Here is a 25,339-nt window from a genome sequence, read left to right as displayed (position 1 = left end):
TATGTTTCAGAATTATATTACTGTACAGTGTAGGCATAAAGCACAGAAAATTGTATTTTATTTTATCTCATAAAGTTGTTTTATTGCTTTTGTCACTGGCATGTACTCCAGAAAAACGGGATGAAACTAAGCCTCTGTTACTGAGAAATCCAGTCAATCTGGTGAAAACATAATCTTCTCTTCTGGGGAAATACTAATAATTCACACAAATCATGTAAAGCAGCTGCAAGGCGATGATTTCCAGCAGGTGTCGTGATAGCCGTGCAGCCTGGCTCTTGAGTTAATAACCGTATTATTACGAACGCTTAGAGCTACACCATAAATTGGGCCTGAACGGCCTCTCAAGCATGATTTTTCTCTTACCTTAAATTGTATTTTGAGCCTGTATTTGACGCCTTCCTTTAAGGTGAAGGTCTTCTCCTTCAGGCTTTTTGCATCTCCTGGAAAAACACATGATCATCCGCTTTGAAAGGGTCTGACCTTAGAAGTGTGATTGGGTATGGTGACAAAATTAATGCACGATTAAAGGCCTCGTTAATCATTTCATAGAGAACCACACGTTTAGAATGATTTGAGTTCCAGGGTACAACAATGTAAACATTTTCTCTGTGTAAAATAGCAACTGAAATGGAAGCACACAGCTACTGAAATCTAATTGAACTGCCCCAATTAAACATGACAAAATAAGAGATTACACTGGAACAGAATACAGTATTCATTTAGACCACCACAATAAATACAGAATAAATCCAAAGTTTGAAGTGCATTTATAGTATTCCTACTGTTGTTTTTGTTATTTACGACCAGCCTGAATCATCTTTTCTTTTGCGTGTAACTGAACTCATTGGCTGCCATTGACGGCGATAGGCGTCCAGTCCATTATAACTTCGAGGGGCAAATACACGTATGTGATTTTTTTTTAATTTAAAAAAATCATTTTTTCCCTAATACAGTGGTACACTGCTGGCCAAAAGTATTGGCACCACTGCAATTCTGTCAAATAATGCTCAATTTCTCCCAGAAAATGATTGCAATCACAAATGCTTTGGTACTATCTTCATTTATTTTGCCTGCAATGAAAAAACACAAAAGATGAATGAAAAAAAAAAATCATTATCATTTTACACAAAACTCTAAAAATGGAACGAACAAAAGTATTGGCCCCCTCAGCCTAATACTTGGTAGCACAACCTTTGGACAAAATTAGTGCGAACAACTGCTTCCGGTATCCATCAGTGAGTTTCTTACAATGCTCTGCTGGAATTTTAGACCAGTCTTCTTTGACCAACTGCTCCAGGTCTCTGAGATTTGAAGGGTGCCTTCTCCCAACTGCCATTTTCAGATCTCTCCAAGGGTGTTCTAATCTATGGGATTCAGGTCAGGACTAATTTCTGGCCACTTTAGAAGCTCTTTCTCTCAAACCATTTTCTAGTGCTTTTTGAAGTGTGTTTTGGGTCATTGTCCTGCTGGAAGACCCATGACCTCTGAGGGAGACCCAGTTTTCTCACACTGGGCCCTACATTATGTGCAAAATTTGTTGGTAGTCTTCAGACTTCATAATGCCATGCAAACAGTCACCAGTCCAGTGCCAGAGGTAGCAAAGCAACCCCCCAACATCAGGGAACTTCCGCCATGTTTGACTGTGGGGATCGTGTTCTTTTCTTTGAAAGCCTCGTTTTTTGTTTTTTTTCCCTGTAAACGCCTGTATTTTGATGCCTTTTCCCAAAAAGCTCTACTTTTGTCTCATCTGACCAGAGAACATTCTTCCAAAATGGTTTTGGCTTTCTCAGGTAAGTTTTGACAAACTCCAGCCTGACTTTTTTATGACTCTGGGTCAGAAGTGGGGTCTTCCTGGGTATCCTACCATAGAGTCACTTTTCATTCAGACGCCGCCGAATAATATGGGTCGACATTGTTGTACCCTCGGACTGTGAGACAGTTTGAACTTGTTTGGATGTTAGACGAGGTTCTTTATCCACTATCCGCACAATCTTTCGTTGAAATCTCTCGCCAATATTTCTTTTCCGTCCACATCTAGGGAGGTTAGCCACAGTGCCATGGGTTTTATACTTATTGATGACACTGCGGAACATTCAGGTCATTGGAGATGGACTTGTAGCCTTGAGATTGCCCATGCGTCCTCACAATTTTGCTTCTCAAGTCCTCAGACACTTCTTTGGTCTTCTTTCTTTTCTCCATGCTCAATGTGACATACACAAGGACACAGGATAGAAGTTGAGTCAACTTTAATCCATTTTAACTGGCTGCAAGTGTGATTTAGTTATCATAGGTAAGTAACAGATGGTGTTAAATACGTAAATTAGAGAAGCATAACACGATTTTTCAAAGGATGCCAATACTTTAGTCCGGCCCATTTTTGGAGTTTTGTGCAAAATGATAATGATTAAATTTTTTTTTCTCCATTCTGTTTTGTGTTTTTTCATTGCAAGCAAAATAAATGAAGATATTACCATCATTATAATTTTCTGGGAGAAACTGAGCATTATCTGACAGAATTGCAGTGGTGCCAATACTTTTGGCCAGCAGTGTATCTGTACTCACGAATGTCTCTACATACGTAATTTTCAGATTGCGACACAATATATTGCCTCTTGTTATTAAAGAAATTTCAGGATACAAGAGGCAAAAAATACAGTATGGGCTCCTATTCGCAGCTCCCAGAGTTTACTGAACGTAACATACTTATAGCTTCTCTGCCATTGGCTATTGCCTAGCATCTTTCTGGCATCATATTGGCTAATAGGGACCTCTACTGTAAGAGTATGTGTGTATCCCAACATCCTCTTCATCCGCCACGTGTTCCGATAGCTTTAAATTAGTATATTAATTTTTATTCTTTGATCTATTCTTCAATTTTTACATTATGCACCACTCTTATGTTTATTGTGCAATAATCTAATTGTAACATGAATTTTTTGCATGTTTTTATGCTTTATAAAAGATTTATGTCTGAATTTTGAGGACCCTTGGAATGGATTAGGGCATTTACACGGAAAAAGCTTCTCTACCGCTATGGAATTTTCACTTTACGAAACTACTGTCGCTATTAAGAGGCAGGAGTGGACCCAAACGCAGGGAAAAACAAAGACAAGGCAAAAACGAAAAGGCAAGGCAGGGTGTCAGGGAACACAAAAAATGATTTAATGATAACTACAAAAACACAAAGTACAAACAAAAAGCACCAAAACTTGCATAAACAGAGGATGCAGGAGCATGAGGGCTATAGACGGGAGAATCAAGTTGAACAAGACCAGACCTTGGGAAATACACTTGGAATTGGCAATGACCGAACAAAAAAAGACTGCACGTTGGGAACTTAAATACAGTCATGGGGTAACGAGACAATGAGACACAGCTGGTTCGTTCAACACACAAGGAGCAGGCCACAGCAGGTGAAATCAATGGGTAATCACATGGACAAGAAACACTCAGGCACAAACTGAACAGAACTTAACTCAAGCCATGACAATTACTTCCAGAACCAATTAATTTTGTAAGTAGAGGTACCATTGCATTGTTTTATTTTTGAAAAAAAAAAAAAAAAATCTCAAACATTTTTAATGCTAAAATTCATGTACTTTTTATACATTTGAAATTCATATTTTTTCCTAATATTGCTGTATTCTTCCCATTTAAAAAAAAAAAAAATCAAATATGTTTTAATGCTATTATTGTTGTTCTTTTAAGTCTACTGTTTTGGTAATATAATTATATTTTACCATTTACACTTAGGGTTTCCCTCTAATATTGAAGTAGTTTTATTCATTTATTTATTTTGTATTTATAGAGTAAAATTTAAAACTATGTTTAACTAGGCCGTAGTTTAACATCAGAATGCTGGCAACCCAAAATGCTGAAAGAGGACCAAAAACACAAAAAACAAGTACTTTATTTTTCGGACTATGAGTCACAGTTTTTTTCAGTTTGGCTGGGGGTGCGACTTATACTCTGGAGCGACTTATGCGTGAAATTATTAACACATTATTATATCATTTCACATGTCATTTTGGTGTTTTGAATGACACTGATGGTTTGGTAAACTTGTTACCATGTTCTTTATGCTATAGTTATTTGAATAACTCTTAATAGCTATGTTGCATTAACATTTCTTTGTTTATGCATCATGTAACATTATCATATTGTAAACTTATTCAGCATGTTGTTCTCTATTGTATTTTTATTTTAAATTGCCTTTCAAAATGACATAACTGTTCTATTTGTTAGATTTCATCATGTAAATTTCTCCCAAAAATGCGACTTATACTCCGGTGCGACTTATGTTTTTTTTTCCTCTTTATAGCGCATTTTTGGGCTGGTGCGACTTATAGTCCGAAAAATACGGTATGTCTTGAGCTGCAAAAAATGAAAAGCCTTCATAAGCCTTATAATGAAGGCAACACATGCTGTATGTATCTACTAGTATATTAGCTATATTATCCTATTATCAAAATGACCAAGTTGGCTACAAATACATAACGAGCCTTCGCAATTAAATGCCCACATCAAGAGGAGCACAAACACACCCACGCAGCGAACTAACCGTGGATTTCGGTTCAAAAAGCACGAAAGCTGTACCACATACAAGCAGGAAGTATTGTCTAAGAAGTGATTTGTTCGAGGATTCAAGGTAATTATTATATTTTTCATACCATGCATACATTTTGAAACATTGTGAAAAAAAGGGAGAAATTAGCCACTAAGGCATTGGCATCATAGTTCGCAATAATTATGTAAAATAAATGCTACCTGAACATTTTTTTTTGCTTTTAACCAAGAATCGAGACTGTTTTATGTCCAAATGTATAAAGAATTCAGGGGTTAAGCATTTATTCATGAGACTTTCAACGTAAAAAGCTCTTTGTAATGGTAAGGCGGCGCCACAGTGAACTCAAAGACGGGCTACACCTTCGACATATTTACGTAAAATAAATGCTACCTGCACATTGTTTTTTTGCTTTTAACGAAGAATTGAGACTGTTTTACGTGCATTTCTATAAAGAATTCAGGGATTCGAGCATTTGTTCACAAGAATTTCAACGTAAAAAGCTCTTTGTTGTGGTAAGGCGGCGCTACAGTGAACTCAAAGACGAGCTACACCTTCGACATATTTATGTAAAATAAATGCTACCTGCACGTTTTTTTTTTTTTTGTGCTTTCAATCAAGAATCGAGACTGTTTTACATCCATATCTATAAAGAATTCAGGAATTTAAGCATTTATTCACAACAATTTTAACGTAAAAAGCTCTTTGTTGTGGTAAGGCGGCGCCACAGTGAACTTAACTACGAGCCGCACATTCAACATATTTACGTAAAAAAATACTACCTGCACGTTTTTTTTTGCTTTTAAGCAAGAATCGAGTCTGTTTTACGTCCATATCTATGAAGAATTCAGGGATTTAAGCATTTATTCACAAGAATTTTCAACGAAAAAAGCTCTTTGTGATTCCACTCCGTCAGCTTTGACGATCTAGCCAACAATGCAGGCCCCCTATTTATCGGCCCCACGCCCCTTGTCCCATTGTCCATTATGAAGTCTATAATAGTCATTATGTTGAACAGCTAATGTCAGTGGCGGGGGAAGTGGAGTGTTGAGGGTGCTGCAGCACCCCCTGGTGTTGGGGAATTTTTTGGGGGGAAGAATTCTTTTTTTAAATAAATCATAAATAAAACATATTGAAATATAGCGTATTTAAATTTGGAGATTAAATATATATATGTTAAAAAAGTTTTTTTTTGTTAATAACATGGTCACCACCTGACACCTTGCTTGCTTCCAGCTCACGTTGAATAAGGCGCTATTGGAAAGTAAAAGTCATGTTGGATATTCATGAGCAATTTATTTGAGTGTTGTGAAAAGTGGGTGTTAAACTGAGGCTTATTGGACCTTTAGTATTCAAATGTGTTTGTGTGTCATTGCACTGCGGGGATTTATATTATGATTTATACACAGACACTTTTATTACCAACACAACAACTTCAATACACGCTGTCGGTGATATAGCATGCTGTCTTTGTAGTAGCCTAGTAGTAGTTTGTAAACAATACAGCTGCGTCTGTACTGCCTTTGTGCATGCCTTTAATGGAGAAAACGTGCGAGCATGACGAATTTGGAGCAAAATGGCTGTTTTTAGATGGGAAAAACTAAAAAAGATTCTTAGCTGTGAGTGACTTCCAGCGCCCCTGGCTATTATTTTAGCCAGTGAGATGTATAGCACATTTATACATATTGTTCACAAAAATGTGATCATTCAATGCTTGCCATACGAGTTCAAGTGGATTTGACTTCCCTTGCTGTCATTGGCAGTGAATGAGTTAACTGTGTTTAGCTGTGGGCTTGAATGAGTTTATACTGAAGGGGAAAAGGATGTTTTAAAAGCAATCAGAAATGGATTCACTGCTTAATCCTTTTATATCTCAATTTAAATCGGAGCATTGGTCCTGAGTGCTTCCTAATGGACAGTGAAACAGGAAGTAGGATAGGGGAATGAGGCTAATAAAAACAGGGAGGATGTGTTGATAACACATGCAGACACACACGGCCACGTGCACCCCCACATTCATATTAGAAATAGATGTTCATCTGACACATTCAGATATTTAAGTAAAATAATACATATAGTATTGTACAATTTTAATGTTAACCTGGAGTTTCACTGAATCAAACATGTTCTCATTCCAAAGTGTTAAATTATTGGACCGTGAGAAGAATTGTGGCACATTTACTCTGCCCCTTCCCCACCCCTCAATTTCCTCTCGCCATACGTTTTTCCTGTCTCGGGAGGCACAGAGAAGAGAGAAACTGCTGAAACTAGGTCATGCTGTCTAGCTATCTTCTCAGACACGCTGTACATATGACATACGCGCTCACATGCATACTGCTTATTTGACTTTTTTTTTTCTAGGCATGGAATTAAAACAGTTTGCATGATATGGTGTCAGTTCATACCTAGCTTACTGTTTCTAACTCTTTCAGTGCCATTGACGATGATAGACCTCAAATTATGAGGCTCATTCATCCTGCTGTGAAATGAAATGAGTTTATCATTAGTAGCTGTCCAATCCATTTGAACTGGGAGGATGTGAGCTACGGTTGCCAAGTGTCCAGTAATCAGAAGCAAAAGTGCGCGTCCCTTATTGAGCATTCAAGCTTTGTCCCTTATTATCATCAAACTCGAAAATAGTGTCTTATTTGTAGAAGGAATGAATACTGGGAAATGCATTCCCCCACTTATCCTGCTTTTTGACCAATGAGCTGACCAAAAAATGACATTATGAAATCTCACTCGTCGCACTGGTCGAGGCTAATAGAAGAAAGCATAAGAGTGTAGGTGATAAGAGTAAAGTAAAAACATGAGAGTAAAAAACATGTTTCTACATTTTTACTAATTGAATTATATTTTTATGTTCTGTCAAATTCATTGTATTTGGAGTGGTCATTTGTGAAAATGTTATTGCTGAGGAGAGTTTGAACGAACCTTAATTATTAAAAAAAAAACGTGTTTTTATTGAGTCTTTTATTACCTTTTCCTTGCAATACTTTTTCCACGTGTTTCCCTCTCATACTTTAAAGCATTGTGTGTTCTTGTGGTAGCTTTAAAGCAGATTGTTGATCTGTTGAACCACCCTTATTTGATATTACTATGTTTATGTATTTTCTTAAGGCATCTTTAGTATGTTCTGTCTGTATGCATCTAAACAAAACAAGCTGAAAGTGCACGGTAGAACTTTGGGTGTCAAATTCTTGTAGGACATCTCGCTGGTTTAGTACATTTTGGCAGAACACAGGTTTTTTTCCCCTACTCTCGCCTTGTCTCATCCAGTCTTTCCTGTTCATTTTGCTTCTGCTGCTCGTTTTGTGAAATATCAACAGCGCTGTCATACTCATTAAGGGTTGAACAGACGACATGTTTATGTCACTAGAGTCATACTCTGGAAGCCTGGTAGCGTAACCATGTGACGTCACCGCCCTGCGACGTCAACAACAATGGCGACCTACTAGTTAAACTAATTTTACAAATGGTATAAAAAGTAAAACATCAAGACAGGTTTCAATATCCAAATATTTTAACTCGTAATAACTCTTATCTTTTAAGAACTACAAGCCTTTCTATCCGGGTATCCCTTTAAAAAAAAAAAAAAAAATCACTTTTCACATTAAAAAAAAAATTATAGCGTGACGGTTATTTTGCCAACCGGCTCTATCAATGAGGTGTCCTTTATTTTTTTTTTTCAGGGGGAGTTGGCAACCTTAGGGAACGTTGCAGCCAATTAGCTAATTGATTGGTTTAGATTTTTGGCTCAGAATTCTTTTTTTTTCATCACAAATAATTACTGTAATTATGACTATCCTGCTCATCATAGGGCTAGTGGTATACTATGACATGTTCTGATGTATGTACAAAAACTATGCTTTATGTCATCAAAAAGGAAGAGAATTTGGTTATAATCCAAAGAGTGCCTGTATACACTGGAAATGAAGTTAACAGACATTCATATCAATATGACTCAAGGTTGAATATCACGGTAATTAATTTAACGCTTAAAATGCTCAAATATGACCAGCAACATGGCTAATTGGTTAGCATTAGGGATATCCTGATCGCGTATTTTTGCACCGCGGTCCGAGTTACCTCATTCTGAGAATCTGCCCATGCAGAGTCCTGATCCGATACCGAAAAAAAGTTTTAAAAAAAACTTTTTTTTTTTTAGCTTTTTTAATTTATGTATTTATTTTCAATTTGAAAAAAAGTTACAGTACTGTACTTTTTACCGTCCTCTTTCGCTTTTTCTAGGAGCGTTTCAGACTTTAAAACATATATAAGTTGTATGTTTTGGCAATGCTATTCTATTTCAGGATTATTTTGTTACCTTTTAGCCCTTAAAATGTATGCATTTTGTATCTTTTGGCAATGCAATTCTATTTCAGGATTATTTTGTTACTTTTTAGTCCTTTAAAAGTATAAAACATATATATATATACAAATTAGGCCTGAACGATAGTGGAAAAAACATCGCAATTTTTTGGGGGTGGGGGTTTGCTCATTGAAATATAAAAACTAGAAGAATTTTCACCAGATAACTTGAATAGCTGTGTTTGAGATAGGCCTGAATGATACTGGAAAAAATTAACATTGCAATATTTATTGCCAAGGCTCCACACTTATATTTTGCATCAGTTTCACTGGTGCACCTAACATTTTTCTTAAGGCATACCAGCACAGAATGTAGGCGCACCCACATTTTTCATTGCATCACCTTTAACCCTATCGTTTTAATCACTCTGCATGATATTCATATAATTCATATGAGTGAGCCAAATTCACTCACGCTATGATGCTCACGCTACCGAAGAACACTTCACTTATACAATGAATGAGTTGGCACGTCACACTCCAGACTGTGTACCAAGCTTAACGATGAGTAACACATTTGTGCCTTTGATCGTACAGCTACCGAGACTTGGCTGGCCAGATCAATGTTACAAACCTGTCAATATTCGTTAACTTTAAGTAGCAAACGCCAGCTGGACTGGTGACCAAGGAAAACGTTTGGTCTCACTGTTAGCAGGAGGAACATAAATATATTTATTTAATTAAAGAATGGAGAGATCAGCCCGATTTCCGATTACGTGATCTGATCGGACATCCCTAGTTTATTAGCATTATTTTTTTATTTATTTCCTAAGGGGTAAAATGGCCAGATCTGAAGATAACCAGAATAAAATAAATATAAACACCACTGTACTGTAGTTATTATTTTTTTGTCACACAAAAAAATATTAATAGGCACACAAAATATATTTCACTGGCAACCAGTTATTCATCAGCAGAGCAGCAGCTGTGTATCATTTCCATTTGAAGGTATGGTGTAATCATTCCCAAATTCTCCAGTTCAGCAAACATGACGTCACATTACACATGAAAAGATGCCTTTTTGGAGATGTCCATTTGCAAGACAGGAAACTGTTTTGTTCAAAGTCGTTATTCATTTGCGGATAGAACCAAGGAAACACGTGAAATGTAAAACTCCTCTTGCAAGCAAATACCTGTACAGTCCATGAATACATGCATGAATGCAGGCCAAGCCAAGTATACCTTACACTACCTCCCTAGCTGCTGCCCCTGCTTGGAAAATGTCAATAATGCCCACTAAGCAAACATTTAGCTCTCTCGCTAGCGCTCTCCGTCTTTCTCTCTCTGGACACACCCATTGCAGAGATTCTGCTAGTGAATGCAGCACCACCTGGTGAGATGCCTTGCTCCAGGGCAGCCCTGTAATTTGTGCATCTAGCAGAGTGGAGCAATGATAAGTAGCATTGCACCGATAACGATGCGAGTATTGGTACCGATTCGGTACTAAAATTATGTCATTGATATCAAGGAGTCTAAGAAATAACGTGTTGATGCTGCGCAAAATGTACTTAACTTGATGATAGACATCTAAATGCTGTGCGTCCTATCACCCTTTGCTGCCAGCCCTCCCACTTCAAATAGATTTGACATGTTAGCACCATCAATAGCAGACAAAGAGTTAAGCATGCAGTGTCTGAACAAGCTATTATGGTAATTACTTTACATTACAATGATTAGGAAGTAATTTAGTACAGTGGTACCTCGACATACGATCGCATCGACATATGATCCTTTCGACATCCGATGTAAAATTTGACTCGTCATTTGTCTCATATGACGACCAGTGTTGTTAATAACGGCGTTAGGGTATAACGGCGTTTCTAACGTCTAACGGCGTTATTTCTTTCAGTAGTAAGTACTCTAATGAATTACTTTTCCCATCTTTGCGACGCCGTTACCCTTACTGAGGATGTGAAGGTGCGTGTTACTACAATTTGGTTGAATAAAGCGCGAGTTGTCTGATTTTCTCAAAGCTGCCTGGGAGAGAGCAGAGTGGTAGTGGGGAGGAGGTAAGGGGGTGATCACGCCGTTACAAACGCAATGATGATTGGCTTGGTGGCTCGAAACTTTAGTATAGCATTCGCGTTCTCTTTAGCATTAGCATTTAGCGTGGCGAGCGTCATCTTAAACATTTAAGCAACCTTTTCTTACATACAGTTCGTGGCGTCCATGTGGGTACAATTAATCTAAAATAATGTACTGTTTTCCTGCTGAGTGTGTATTATCAACACCAAGTTGGCGTTGTCCTTGTAGATGCTACAATATTTTAATATACTGTATACAGGGTGTTCCAAAATGTTTGACCCCATTTCGTAGGCCAATAATTTTGAAAATTTTTGTTGGCATGACCTCAAATTTTCACAGCTTGTGTAGAAACGTTTCAAGTTTTTGTGTGTAACGTTTGGCATTTCTATCTTTTCAGGTTAAGAAATGCCGTTCACTTCAAAAGAAAACACATTTTGCGTGTTAGAGTATGCTCTGACTCAGTCACCGAAGACGGTGCAGCGTGCCTTCTTCACAAATTTTGCAAAGAAGGCACCAACTTCAAAACAAATTAGGACTCGGCACCAAAAATTTCATTTCAATATTGAACATTTATGAAAATCTGTCATGAAACCAACAAGTATTTGTACTTTGTGAATTTAACCAATAAAACCTATGACCTTCAACATAAAGTGTATTTAGTTTCATTAAGATCCATCAAGTAGTTTCCGAGGTATGGGCATTTACAGTGGGGTCAACCATTTTGGAACACCCTGTATATATATTCTTTATTACCAAAAATAGTTTCTTGCCCTAAACTTTTCTTGAATGACATATCATGAACTTTGTGTGATGTTTTTTAATCAAAACAACTACAGCAAAGGCAGGAGAGGCAGGAGATTCAGAGCCTACCTGCATATTGAAAAATACATCTATATATGTTAGAGTTGTGATGATACACACGAGTCAAGGTTCAGTACATACTGTACCTCTGTACGGGGCTCACGTTTCAGTGTGGGTTCAGTACAACAGGAAAAACAAAAAGGTTTTTTTTCCCAGTTTGTATGCCGTTACACTCATACAGGTGATTTTTTTTTTTTTAATGTAAAAAGTGTGACCTATGTTTTTTTTTAATGAAAAAATCAGTTAAATCCAATCAGTCAATATAAACATCTTTGATGTGAAAGATGTTATAGAATGTACAATGTAATAACATGTAGAACATGAAAAGTAACATGTTACTTTGCTGAGTAACTAATTACTCTTACAATGAGGTAACTGAGTTACTAAGTCAATTACTTTTTGGGAGAAGTAATTTGTAACTGTAAGTCTGTAACTAAATACTTTTTTAACGTAAGATTAACAACATTGATGATGACATGCTCGAAATACAACGATTTATGACAGCGTTGCAATGTCATTGTTTTACCGCGAGACGGACGCACGGAGGATTTTCTAGTGAGAGAAATCAACATGGGTCCCAAGAAGGTTAGTGCAGGTGGTGAAAAAAGGAAAAAGGTGACGCTTACCATTGAAATTAAATGAATTTAGGAAGGAAATGATGGATAAAAATATGAGTATGGTGTGCGTGTGAGTGAACTGGCTAGACAATATGGCCGTTCTCCTCCGACCTCCGTTCACCAGTCTATATAAGTTAAGGTGACCGTAAAAACGCTTTTTTAAAATTTCCGTTTAATTATTATCATTGTAACATCGGTAAAGTCACCATCTTCGCCGACGCCAACAACAAAATGTAAAAAAGTAAAAACTTCCCACTCTATCGCTCCTCTCTCTCGCTCATACAGGAACAGCATGCAAAAAACAACAGCCGCCACATTAGAACCCGATTCGTTACATTATTATTATAGTTATTATATTATTATTTTTTCCGATTTGTATTTATAATTTATTTGTTTTGCTGTGTGCAATTGCTATTTGTAACTGTACCAGCAGTATTTATGAAGGATTAAGTGTAGGTTTTTGGGCTGTGGGACGAATTAATCAAATTATAATTTATTCTTATGGGAAAATCCGGTTCGAAAATACGACCATTTCGACTTATAAACCAGACCCTGGAGTGAAGTATTGGTAGAGTATCGGCATCGGACAATACCACACACCCAGGTGTTGCAATCGGTTATAAGGAGCCAAAAAATAGAATCGGTGCAGCACTAGTAATAAAGTGTGAAGACTAAGAAGGAAGTACTCCATGGTGTGTACCTGTTAGATTGATGGTGACTGGTCCAGAGGCTTCATCAATTAACAGAGTCAGTTTGGTCACCTGGACATTTGGGCCAGAGAATTCTGCAGAATATCACAAACATCAAATCCGCATTTAACTTTTATATGCTTAAATCAATGCAACAGTCTGATGTGTACTATTTGTAGTATTGGTTTAGCTTCTAATCCGTGTTGTTCTTCTGATATGATTTGTCAGCCTGACAGTGCGATATGAGATGCTGCTGAATAAGCAGGTCTATGAGGGCGTGCATGTGGGTGCATGTAATCAGAACTTGATGACTTCAACTGCCGTTGTTGCATTGATTGAATTAAAGCTGCAGTAACATGGCCACTGGGATGAATCATGCTTTCCTCGCATAGCACCGCATGAATACTGTATGTACAGTACAAACGTGCACAGACCCGTCATTATTGGTCGGCTCCCGAGCAGAGTCTGCTTGTATTTCACCAGACTCTCATCGTCTTTGTCCAGATCCTGAATTTCCTGTAGAGTTTTCTGAGCTGGAGGATTGTAGTTGAGGTTCCTGTCATCTTCTCCCTCCTCCAAGGGGCACTCCCTCTTGTCCATCAGGAATCCTTACACAAGAGAGGACAGAGATGATGACAAATATTAAGCAGCTGAAACACCTCTATATATGAAGTTCATTTGTCCCAGGACCTTGTTTGTAAGTCGAAATGGTCTTATGACGAGCAGGGTTTTCCCATAAAAATAAATTATAATTCCATTAATTCGTTCCACAGCCTGAAAACCCACACTAAATACATATGGCAGGAAAACACTAAGGTGACTTGAAGTTCAGCTCTAAGACCCCCAATTTAGCCAAATTTCAAAATAGTCCTATATGCATGTGTGATACATCATTGGAAAGCTTAAAATCTCAGTTTTCTGGGGGGAAGAACAATTTTTGAACAGGAGGGCATTTTAAGAAAAAAAAAAATTAAAACAGCAAAACCCTAACAGGAGGCGAGAGCACACAACAGCAGAATTAAAGACGCCACAATTTTAACGAGATATCGCGTACTTACCTTGTTTTGATCCAAAAACTCCATGTAGCATGTATCACCGAGTGTCAAGACTCAGCAATGAATGGCCACAGCTGGATTTTTGGGGAATTTTATGGGTGAAACATGTTCATATAACAAGCGTCACGATGCAGAAATTGCAGACAACAAGGAGTGGTTGAGATTTTCTTTTTCATATAGTTACCCTTTTAAACGTTATTTTTCAATTTTTCTTTGTTTGGATCGATTATTTATTATCTAACATATCAGGGAAAATAACAGTTTGTGAACCCCCGTTTATAGACGTCGCGCAACCGCTTTTGTTTCAACACAGCCATAAAATGAAGGTGATTAATTATATTTATTATTCAAAATGTCTGTCATTTTTAGCTTAGAATCATTAATTGATGTCTAATATTTCATTGAAGAAAAAAAAAAACGACTTAAAAAATTATTCACTCGCATATTTTAAACTTGTAAACAAATGATGTCACAATGAAAAAAAATGGTGTCTGTAAAAAAGTCACAGACATCTATCAAAACTATCGCTAAAGTGTATTTTTTTTGTTACTGTCGCATTTTCCCCAATATTTTAAATGATAAATAATCTATCCAAACAAAGAAAAATTTAAAGAAAAAAAAAAAAAGGTTTAAAAGGGTAAATATATGAAAAATAAAATCTCGATCTTCCCTTGATGTCTGCAATTTCTACATTGTGACCCTTGTTATATTACCATGTTTCACCCATGAAATCCCCCAAAAATCCGGCTGTGGCCATTCACAGCTGTGTCTTCACACTTGGTGATACATGCTACATGGAGTTTTTGGATCGAAACAAGATGAGTACGCGATAGTATCTCATTAAAATCATGGCATCTTTAATTCTGCTCTCACGTGCTCTCACCTCCAGTTAGGGTTTTGCCGTTCAAAATTTTTCTTTCCCCAGAAAATAGAGATTTTAAGCTTTCCAATAATGTATCACAAATGCATACAGGACAATTTTGAAATTTGGTCAATTGTCTCAGAGCGGAACTTAAGTCACCTGAGTGTTTTCCGCCATATACATATACTAGTATATATGGCAGAAAACAGACAAGACTGAAAAAGCAGTTTCTGCTCTTGCACTCCTCTTTAAAATAAACTGCTGTATCTTAAGCCAAAAGAACTGTTGTGTTTGATAGAATATGTCTGTATGCTTCCATAGCACATTCATGGCGCATTAAGCCCCCGAACTATTTTAAATTTGTCCGTTTCACCCTGGAAATCCCCGTTTACAGACGTCAAGCAACCGCTTTTGTTTCAACCCAGCCATAAAACGAAGGTAATTGTTTATATTTACCATTCAAAATTAGCTTAGAAGCCTAGAATCATCAATTAATGTCTAATATTACAAAAAAACGACTTAAAAAATTATTCACTTGCATATTTTAAACTTCTAAACAAATTACGGTATGTCATAATGAAAAAATGGCATCTGCAAAAAAGTCACGGATATCTACCTCATAACTACTGTATCGCTTAATTGTTTTTTTTTTTTGTTACTGTCACATTTTCTCCGATATGTTAGATGATAAATAATCGATCCAAACAAAGATGAATTGAAAAACAACGTTTAAAAGGGTAAAAATATGAAAAAGAAAATCTCGACCACTCCTTGATGTCTGTGATTTCTGCATCGCAACCCTTGTTATATGACCATGTTTCACCCATAAAATCCCCCCAAAAATCCAACTGTGGCCATTCACAGCTGTGTCTTGACACTCAGTGATACATGCTACATGGAGTTTTTGGATCAAAACAAGGTAAATGCGCCATAATATCTCGTTCAAGTCATGGCGTCTTTAATTCTGCTCTTTCGTGCTCTCACCTCCAAATAGGGTTTCGCTGTTTAACCCTTTAAGGTCTGGGCCTATTTTGTCTGATTTTGCATGCCTTTGAAGTTGCCTTTATATTTCAAAGAAAGAATTGTTTACGATGGCCTGGTTTGGTCCCTTTTTTTGTGACACCTTGAACTTCATGTCCAAACTGTTGTTTCCTTCACTGACCAATTATAAATTATCATTTTGGGCCCAAAAAGACCAAAAATTCCAAAATCGTTTTGTGAAAATTTTTAATATTGATGTCCAATTGACAACCAAACATGCGTAACGAACCGTTTTGAAACTTTATAATATTTATTCAACATGTTAGGATGAACATTCAACCAAAAAAATTTAGAATAAATAGTCTTATATTTGACAATTCAACATAAACAACAGGTATAGCCATAGGCGTTTTTTGCTTTTATACATGCTCTAGTCAAAACAGGTTATATACAGCAGACCAAACAGTGAAGAACAGTGAAAAATATATACCATCTAACACAAAAAGTGTTTAGAGGCCATCTCTTTATGAGTTTAGGTATTGCGGCCCATCACCTGATAAAAACTATGTACACACAATCAAGCTTCTTGAACACACATTTATATACACAAATTGAGAAGACTGATTGTGGGGGAAAAAAAATATATATAGCATTGGAAAAAAAAGTATTTTCAAAAATATTTACAATAAACAAGTTAAATTTTTTTCAGGCATGCCACTCCGAAAAGCTGTTTCGTCCTGGAATTCCTTGCCTTCCAATAATCTTGCACAGTTGGAAGTGAAACCAAAGACTTGTACAAGAGGAGTCCAATAAATTTTTCAAGCTCCTCCGCTGTAGTGTCTGTCCACACAAACTTTTTCCCAATCTCTTTTCGGACTCTGCCATACTGGTTTGTGTGTTTGCACATATTCATCATTGTCGATGAGGTGAAGAACAGGTCAAAAAGTTCTTTTGGGGTGTATGCATGGTCACGATTCACCTGAGGTCCTGGTGGTCTCCGGGGTGTGAACCGGCTGCACTGTGGGGCAGTGTCTGTGTCTTGCTCTGTGCTCCATGGCACAGGTGCAGGCTGAGCCAGTGGTGATCGGCTTCTGCCGCGCTGACTTCTCCAGCCTCTCCTCCGCTGACATCTCATCGCTTTTCCGTGATGACCCCTTCTCCCTCGTCCTCTTTCCATTCGGGCAGTGAATGTAGATTTTTCATTGTCACTATAAATGTACATGAAAAAAGAGTCAGTATTTATGAAAATAATAAAGTATAAAATAAAAATATATACAGCAATAAATAATAATGGAAATCTATATGTATGACAATAGAAAGAATACCATAGCAATACCATAGCTGATGAATATGTGCTACATCCCTAATCTTCATATAGAAAGAAGAACACAAATTATAAATTCCTGCCTGGGATACACACAGTGCACGTACGACTTTGATCTGATATGCACATTTTATTATTATATACACAAACACACACTTATATTGCATCAAAATTAACTTTGTCTTGCAATATCAAAAGAAACTTTCAAAAGAAACTTTTTCAGCATTAAAAAAAAAAAAAAGTGAGTTGGCTTACCTCTGCTCGTCGATGGCGTCACCCACGTGTTCAAATCCGTCACTATCTTCACTCGAGGACTCTTCCGAAGAAGACGATGATGACGAATTTAGACCATCCTCTTCCTCAAGTTGATCAAAAAGCACAATTGCTTGCGCTAAATTTAGTTTTCCGTTCATTCTCAAAGTCACACAAAGTCGCTGCTTGATCCAAACGGCCGTCGCTCGCCACCTCGCTGCTTCAGAACACTCCTCCCTCTCGTTCGGTGCAACCTCACACGGCAGTTTTATTTATAAAAAAAAACAAAAAAAAAACGCATTTTGTGCTTCCACTGTGACTTCGAAAGGGTTCGTTCGATTTGTGTTTTTTTCATGGAGCTTCCGTTTTGAAAAAGGACAAGAAATTATCGAAATATAGACATAAACAAATGATCCATGCAGCTTTTAATGTTTTTTTGAGAGGACAATAAAACTATCAAACTTAAATGACAATATCTCACGTTTTAGTTGGTCGATTGACTTCAAATAATAACGAGAGTAAACCGCAACTTCCGCACTTTAAAACGAGACCAACCAATGGCATGTGGGTGACGTAATTAAAACGTGAGGGCGCTTCAAAGACGACGTGCGCTGAGGACGCGCCGGCGCGTCCTTCGACTCTCAAGGGTTAAATTTAAAAAAAAAATTTTTTAAATGCCCTCCTGTTCAAAATTTTGGGAGGAAGGAATGGGAGTGAAAATCCACTCCCCTATTCATGCGCTAGTTTGCACCTGATAGTTGCTTGCAATCTGCCATTAAGCCTAATTTTGAGCTTGTTAAACTATTGTTTTCAGTCATTGCTTGTCTTTTTCCATTCTGCACAGTTTTAAATAAAATTGAGCAGTCAATGGTTCTTTCTTTGCACATTGGCTCAATCTCATGTATGACATTGTTGCATCGGGAGAGAGTTCTTTTACTTTTTACCTGTAAAGTAAAATCTAAAGCAAGCACTTTTGTACTTTTGAGTAAACTTTTTCTTAGATACTCGTACTTTTAATTTAGTTTTTCAGAGCCACGTTATTCAATGTCTTTCAACGTCATTGGCAGTGAAAGCGTTGAAAGATGACAAATAGTTGTAGGTATCCAATTTAAAGATTAAAATTGACATATATTCCAATTTCATGCGTGTTTAACTACGATATATTTTTATGGGCATGAGAGAGTTGCTTATCAGTGTGTTTGTTAATTTATTATCATATGTGCCCAATGAGCAAGTTTGAGTGACATAGTTTTCTTTGAATATTTTTGTTTGCAAGCCACGGCTGTAGTGTGATCACATCATTAGTAATGCACCGTGAACCAATTTAGTGTCTTTGTGATCATTTCAGGCAACAAAGCCAGACATTATTTACACATTACATACAATGCATGTACACCAGGACCGGGACACCCTGCTGTTTACTCTTGTATCACAGTTGTAATGAGACCATCATCACACATTCTCTCAGCGTGTTAGAGGTAATTGGATGACAGGAAGTACACAAACACTCATAAGGTGTGAAAGAATGCACATTCTGGCTCATAGATTCAGTGTACCTATTAGTCTATCTGTTCTGTCTCACACAAACACATACGCAGCCGTAGCCCTGCACCGCTTGCTTACAGCACTACCACACCCATTCTGAGCCAAACATGCGTGCCTTTGTCCATCGCCATGGCAACCCTTTCAACTCCCTTTACAATGACATCACCCCTTTTACTTGGCTTCTCTGTGGATGCGTCCAAACATACGCAGCGGCCACCTCAATTTTCACTTGAGATAGTATGACATCAATCTATAAGTACACCCAGTGTCATGTGCAGGGTTGCTCGAAGGCCGAGGGCGAAGGGTGGGGCAATTAGCTGTCAATCAAATGGCTGACACATAGAGTCCCGAGATGATTGACATTTCTTGCTTGCAGTGTCTGGAAGACTGACCGTATTCCTGATTTCTATCAAAAGCTACACATATTGATTTAAATTCCATGAGGTTTATATCTGGGGGACAGCTATGATAAAGCTTGTTCTTTGCTTTATATTTTCTTCACAAACTAACACCTATTTCAAAGGGTTAGTTTGTATCTGCTTGATTCAACAGACCCAGAAATACGAACTGAAAAATGTTACATATTTCCCTGTAGGAGAAAATAAACCTAAAATACACTACACTTTAGGGACAAAGGGTTTAAAATCTGTCTGAATGACTTGATACTCCGAATGTGTTTTTCCTACATGCTTAATTCACAGGTATTATTGTATGAAAATTACAAGTGTAGTCCATATGTCGTAATACAATTCAGCTGATTAAGTATAATTATACCATTACCTCATAAATAATTTGCCAATCCTCATTTACATATCCGACTTAACCATCCACCCCCGCCTGAGCATTTATTTGCCTTGAATATTAATGAGTTTATTACAAGTAGAAATCCATTTGAAGTGGGAGGGTGGTGTAGGGTTTTTTTTTTTTTTTTTTTTTTTTTTACTGAAAATGATGATGGTTTAAATTTAACATTGTTATGTTTTATACTGCAATTGACATGTACAGTAGCGTTCCTAGCCTACATTTGTGCGTTGGGCGACAAGTCGCTTTGCCCCCACCCTCTCCAAAGAAAAAAAAACAAAAACAAAAACAATTACATTTACAATTACATTACCAAATACAGGGTGATTCAAAAAGAATGTGCCAAAATCCTCACGCATTTGTTTTAAAATCATTGAAATAGACTGAATTATCAATTAAATAATTCAATAAATTAATTAATAATTCAATAAGAATTAAAAGTATTTTTAACAAGTAAGTAATTTTAGCAAATTAAAAGTCATATCGGCTTGATGTTGTCCGTGTAGTTGGTGGTGGTCACATAAAACTTGAAGTTATATACAATACTTGTATCCAGCTAGTTATGAATTGTATTTTTTAAATATACCGCTATGGTTTTGGCACATTCTTTTTGAATCATCCTGTACAGCGCATGAAGAATACTTTGCAAACCCCAACAACTAAAACACAGTATTAGCGAAGAAAGTTACTTTATTAACGCTATCAGACCAGTTGAAAGTGCACAACAATAAATATGTGCAAGAGAATATTAATTAAACATCACAAAAATTAATAAAATATTGTAGAAATAATAAAGAAAGTGTGGAGGATTCTTCTTGTGACTACTTGGCTCAAATGTATTGACCACTACAGGGTTTCCAGTTAGACAGCACAGGAGATGAAATCACATACTTTTCTAAGCTCATGTGCAGTTGTGCATTCATGTACACACATTGGGTATCTGGTGAATAACATACCGACATATAGTCAACACTCACAGACCTGTTAATGTGTTTAGCTTTTTAAACATTAAACATAAACCACATCATTTTAACTATAAACCAACTATAGTGAAAATTTGCATTCTATCTCTCTTCAAACCACTACATTCACTACTCACATTAATTATTTTGATACGATGCTAACAGTTGCGGCCGATAAAAAAAAAAAAAAAAAAGCTAACAACTACAAAATTACGAGCATGAACGATAAAAATAAAAAGGACACAAAAACACATTTAACACAACTATTCCTCCACCTAGCATTGCAAGGATTGTTCATTATCTTCAGTGGGGCAAATAAGTATTTAGTCAACCACCAATTGTGCAAGTTCTCCTGCTTTTAAAGATTAGAGAGACCTGTAATTGTCAACATGGGTAAACCTCAACCATGAGAGACAGAATGTGGAGAAAAAAAAAGGAAATCTCATTGTTTGATTTGTAAAGAATTTATTTCCAAATTAGAGTGGAAAATAAGTATTTGGTCACCTACAAACAAGCAAGATTTCTGGCTGTCAAAGAGGTCTAACTTCTTCTAACGAGGTCTAACGAGGCTCCACTCTTTACCTGTATTAATGGCACCTGTTTTAACTCATTATCGGGATAAAAGACACCTGTCCATAACCTCAGTCAGTCCCACTCCAAACTCCACTATGGCCAAGACCAAAGAGCTGTCGAAGGACACCAGAGACAAAATTGTTGACCTGCACCAGGCTGGGAAGACTGAATCTGCAATAGGTAAAACGCTTAATGTAAAGAAATCAACTGTGGGAGCAATTATTAGAAAATGGAAGACATACAAGACCACTGATAATCTCCCTCGATCTGGGGCTCCATGCAAGATCTCACCCCGTGGCGTAAAAAAATGATAACAAGAACGGTGAGCAAAAATCACAGAACCACACGGGGGGACCGAGTGAATGACGTACAGAGAGCTGGGACCACAGTAACAAAGGCTACTATCAGTAACACAAAGCGCTGCCAGGGACGCAAATCCTGCACTGCCAGACATGTCCCCCTGCTGAAGAAAGTACACGTCCAGGCCCGTCTGCGGTTCGCTAGAGAGCATTTGGATGATCCAGAAGAGGACTGAGAGAATGTGTTATGGTCAGATGAAACCAAAATAGAACTTTTTGGTAGAAACACAGGTTCTTGTGTTTAGAGGAGAAAGAATACTGAATTGCATCCGAAGAACACCATACCCACTGTGAAGCATGGGGGTGGAAACATCATGCTTTGGGGCTGTTTTTCTGCAAAGGGACCAGGACGACTGATCTATGTAAAGGGAAAGAAGAAATGGGGCCATGTATCGAGAGATTTTGAGTGAAAATCTCCTACCATCAGCAAGGGCATTGAAGATGAGACATGGCTGGGTCTTTCAGCATGACAATGATCCCATACACACAGCCAGGGTAACAAAGGAGTAGCTTTGTAAGAAGCATTTCAAGGTCCTAGCGTGGCCTAGCCAGTCTCCAGATCTCAACCCCATAGAAAATCTGTAAAGGGAGTTGAAAGTCAGTGTTGCCCAACGACAGCCCCAAAGCATCACTGCTCTAGAGGAGATCTGCATGGAGGAATGTGCCAAAATACCAGCAACAGTGTGTGAAAAGCTTGTGATGAGTTACAGAAAGCGATTGGCCTCCATTATTAACAACAAAGGGTACATAACAAAGTATTGAGATGAACTTTTGGTATTGACCAAATACTTATTTTCCACCATGATTTGCAAATAAATTATTTAAAAATCAAACAATGTGATTTTCTGGGATTTTTTCCCCCCACATTCTGTCTCTCATGGTTGAGGTTCAACCATGTTGACAATTACAGGCCTCTCTAATATTTTTAAGTGGGAGAACTTGCACATTTAGTGGTTGACTAAATACTTATTTGCCCCACTGTATGTGCACGGCCTTTAATTCATTTTACAAGGCATACTCACTTCATCTTTGAAGGAGCAGACGGATGAAGGGAGAAACGCAGAACTGTAAATAAAAGCATGAGCAGTTTCCAAAATAGTTTCTCCTTTTTGGGTTGAGTGCCGAAAAAAACCTGATCTGCAGATCTGCAGGGGGTGTCATTGCAATGCTAGGGCCGCCAATTACAATAGTACACAAACTAGATCAGGGGTTAGGAACCTATGGCCCGTGAGCCACATCTGGTTGTGTTGACGGCTGCATCTGGCTCGGGGACAAATCTTTAATTGTTAAAAAAAAAAAATCACTTTACTCCTCTGCGCATTGCGCAAAACAGCGACGGTCACCGGTTATATGCCGGTGTTGTGCAGTAATGAGCAGACGTGACTTTTGTGGCATATGTTAACTTTATTAATGCTCCGACAACACTCGCGCAATTCGCACTAGATATCATCAAATAGCAACCTAGATGAGCTACGTTAGATCCTCCCACAGTAAGTCCTACGCCATTGGCTGGGTGAGCCTAGGGTGATCATGGGACACGTAGTCCGTATACTACAACCGGCGACTAGAAAGCCGGTTTGCAGTAATTTTAGTGGGAAAGTGGCAAACATACATGGCGTTGTGTCTTTTTATATATTTATTTATCTATCAATCAATCGTATTGGCAATGCAGATGAGGCAGAGACACTGTTAATGTGGCGTCACCGTATTTTGCTGTCGAAAATAGTGGCCAATGTGCGTGACGTAAACTTCCCTCGTTTTTAGTTTCGTTTTCCGCGTTTATCAGCTAATTTTAGGAACCTTTTTGAGAAGATGGCAAAAAGAATAAAGACTAGGAGTATCGTAATTTTCAGCAGGAATGGACAGAGGAATTTGCCTTTGTGGAGAATCTTGACGACTTTTTGGATAACGACAAGATAATTAAACGGATAAAAGACATGCCTCTGTCGGCAAGAACTTAAAACAGTTCACGATCTTACCATCATGATGTCAACTCAAACTGAGTCAACGCAAGTGAAGGACATAAATGCGGCACCGTTTTTTTCGCTCATGGCATATATATATATATATATATATATATATATATATATATATACAGTGTTGTTAATCTTACTGAAAAAAAGTAATTAATTATAGTTACAAATTACTTCTCCCAAAAAGTAATTGCGTTAGTAACTCAATTACCTTAATGTAAGAGTAATTAGTTACTTGTCAAAGTAATTGGTGATAATTACTTTTTTTTTTTTTTCCCTCAAAAAAAAAAAAAAAAAAAAAACATTGGCCACACTATGTGAATTTTTTTGTGAAGGTTTTTGGTACAATTGGCCCGAGCCCAATTCTTTACCCTAATTTACTCTTTACCCTGAATCAACTGTTAAAAGTTGCTAGAATTGCTCCCATTATTGCATTAGTTCCTTTCTCTGTACTTTCGACATATGTAAGTTTTAAAACTATTTCATCATTTAAAGATAGATTCAAGTCAAGATTTTGCCGATTTAGAAGTATTTTATATAAAAAGTTACGTAGGTTCCAAGGTTCTCTACAACAGAGCCGTCCTAAAAAGTCTACTGCTTCAAGATGGCGGCTGTCTACTAAAGCATCTAGTTATATCTATAGACAGTACATGTGATATCTACCATGTCTACCATATCTACCATAACATGCGGGCGTAGTTTGAAGGCTATCGCCTACAACATGTATTATTGGAGCTACCTAGCATCGCGTTTGTTCGGCCTCAGAACTTTCTTGCCTCCTCCACACTCCTGCTCTGCTCTGTCGTCTCGGTGAGTCCGTCTCCCTCAGACTTTTCGTCCAATATAGTAACGCATAGTAACGCATCCCTTTACGTCCTCAGTAACGGTAACGGCGTTGCCAAGATGAGAAAAGTAATTAATTAGATTACCCACTACTGAAAAAAATAACGCCGTTAGTAACGCCGTTATATTGTAACGCCGTTATTAACAACACTGTATATATATATATATAAATATAAATATATATATATATATATATATATACATACACACATATATATATATATATATGTGTGTAAGACATGTTTTTTCCCTTTTTACTCTCTTGGATGAGTCAACACATGTAAGCAATTCATCCCAATTCAGCGTGATTGCAATGTTTTGACTATGAAAGGGACAACAAAAGGGGAGGATTTATTCAAGTCCTTCACTGAGTTCGCTAAAGAAAAATAATGTACCGATAGATTAACGTGTTTCGGTGTGCACTGATGGTGCTCCGTGAGTGGTGGGGAAAAACAGGATTCGTGGCACTTCGTCAACATGAAAAGAGACGCACCCTTAAGTTTCTTAACGCCTGCATGATGCTTAACCCCACCAAGTATCAACCAGAATACAAAGCCATAAGCAAAACCGTGCAGTACTAGAAGTCGCATTAATGGTAAGAAATATTCATCACTGATAAACAACAGCATAACAATGTTATTAAAAAAGAATTCAGACTCACCCAAACCCATGTACTTTAAAA

The 25,339-nt window shown here is 37.4% G+C and overlaps 1 protein-coding gene across 3 annotated transcripts in view; it reads right to left on the bottom strand.

Annotated features, from left to right (window-relative positions):
* Window positions 1–25,339, bottom strand: part of arhgdig (Rho GDP dissociation inhibitor (GDI) gamma) — a 57,664-nt gene that overhangs the window by 4,164 nt on the left and 28,161 nt on the right. For all 3 annotated transcript variants that reach the window (XM_057861400.1, XM_057861399.1, XM_057861401.1), the window contains exons 2-4: window positions 13,562–13,735; window positions 13,139–13,222; window positions 364–440 (exon numbers count right to left, since the gene is read on the bottom strand). In XM_057861400.1, coding sequence (XP_057717383.1) covers window positions 364–440; window positions 13,139–13,222; window positions 13,562–13,735 — 335 coding nt within the window. The remainder of the gene's footprint in view (window positions 1–363; window positions 441–13,138; window positions 13,223–13,561; window positions 13,736–25,339) is intronic.

This window comes from Corythoichthys intestinalis, chromosome 16 (assembly GCF_030265065.1).
Source record: "Corythoichthys intestinalis isolate RoL2023-P3 chromosome 16, ASM3026506v1, whole genome shotgun sequence".
In the NCBI taxonomy this organism is placed as follows: domain Eukaryota; kingdom Metazoa; phylum Chordata; class Actinopteri; order Syngnathiformes; family Syngnathidae; genus Corythoichthys; species Corythoichthys intestinalis.
This window is presented reverse-complemented; position numbering and strand designations above follow the sequence as displayed.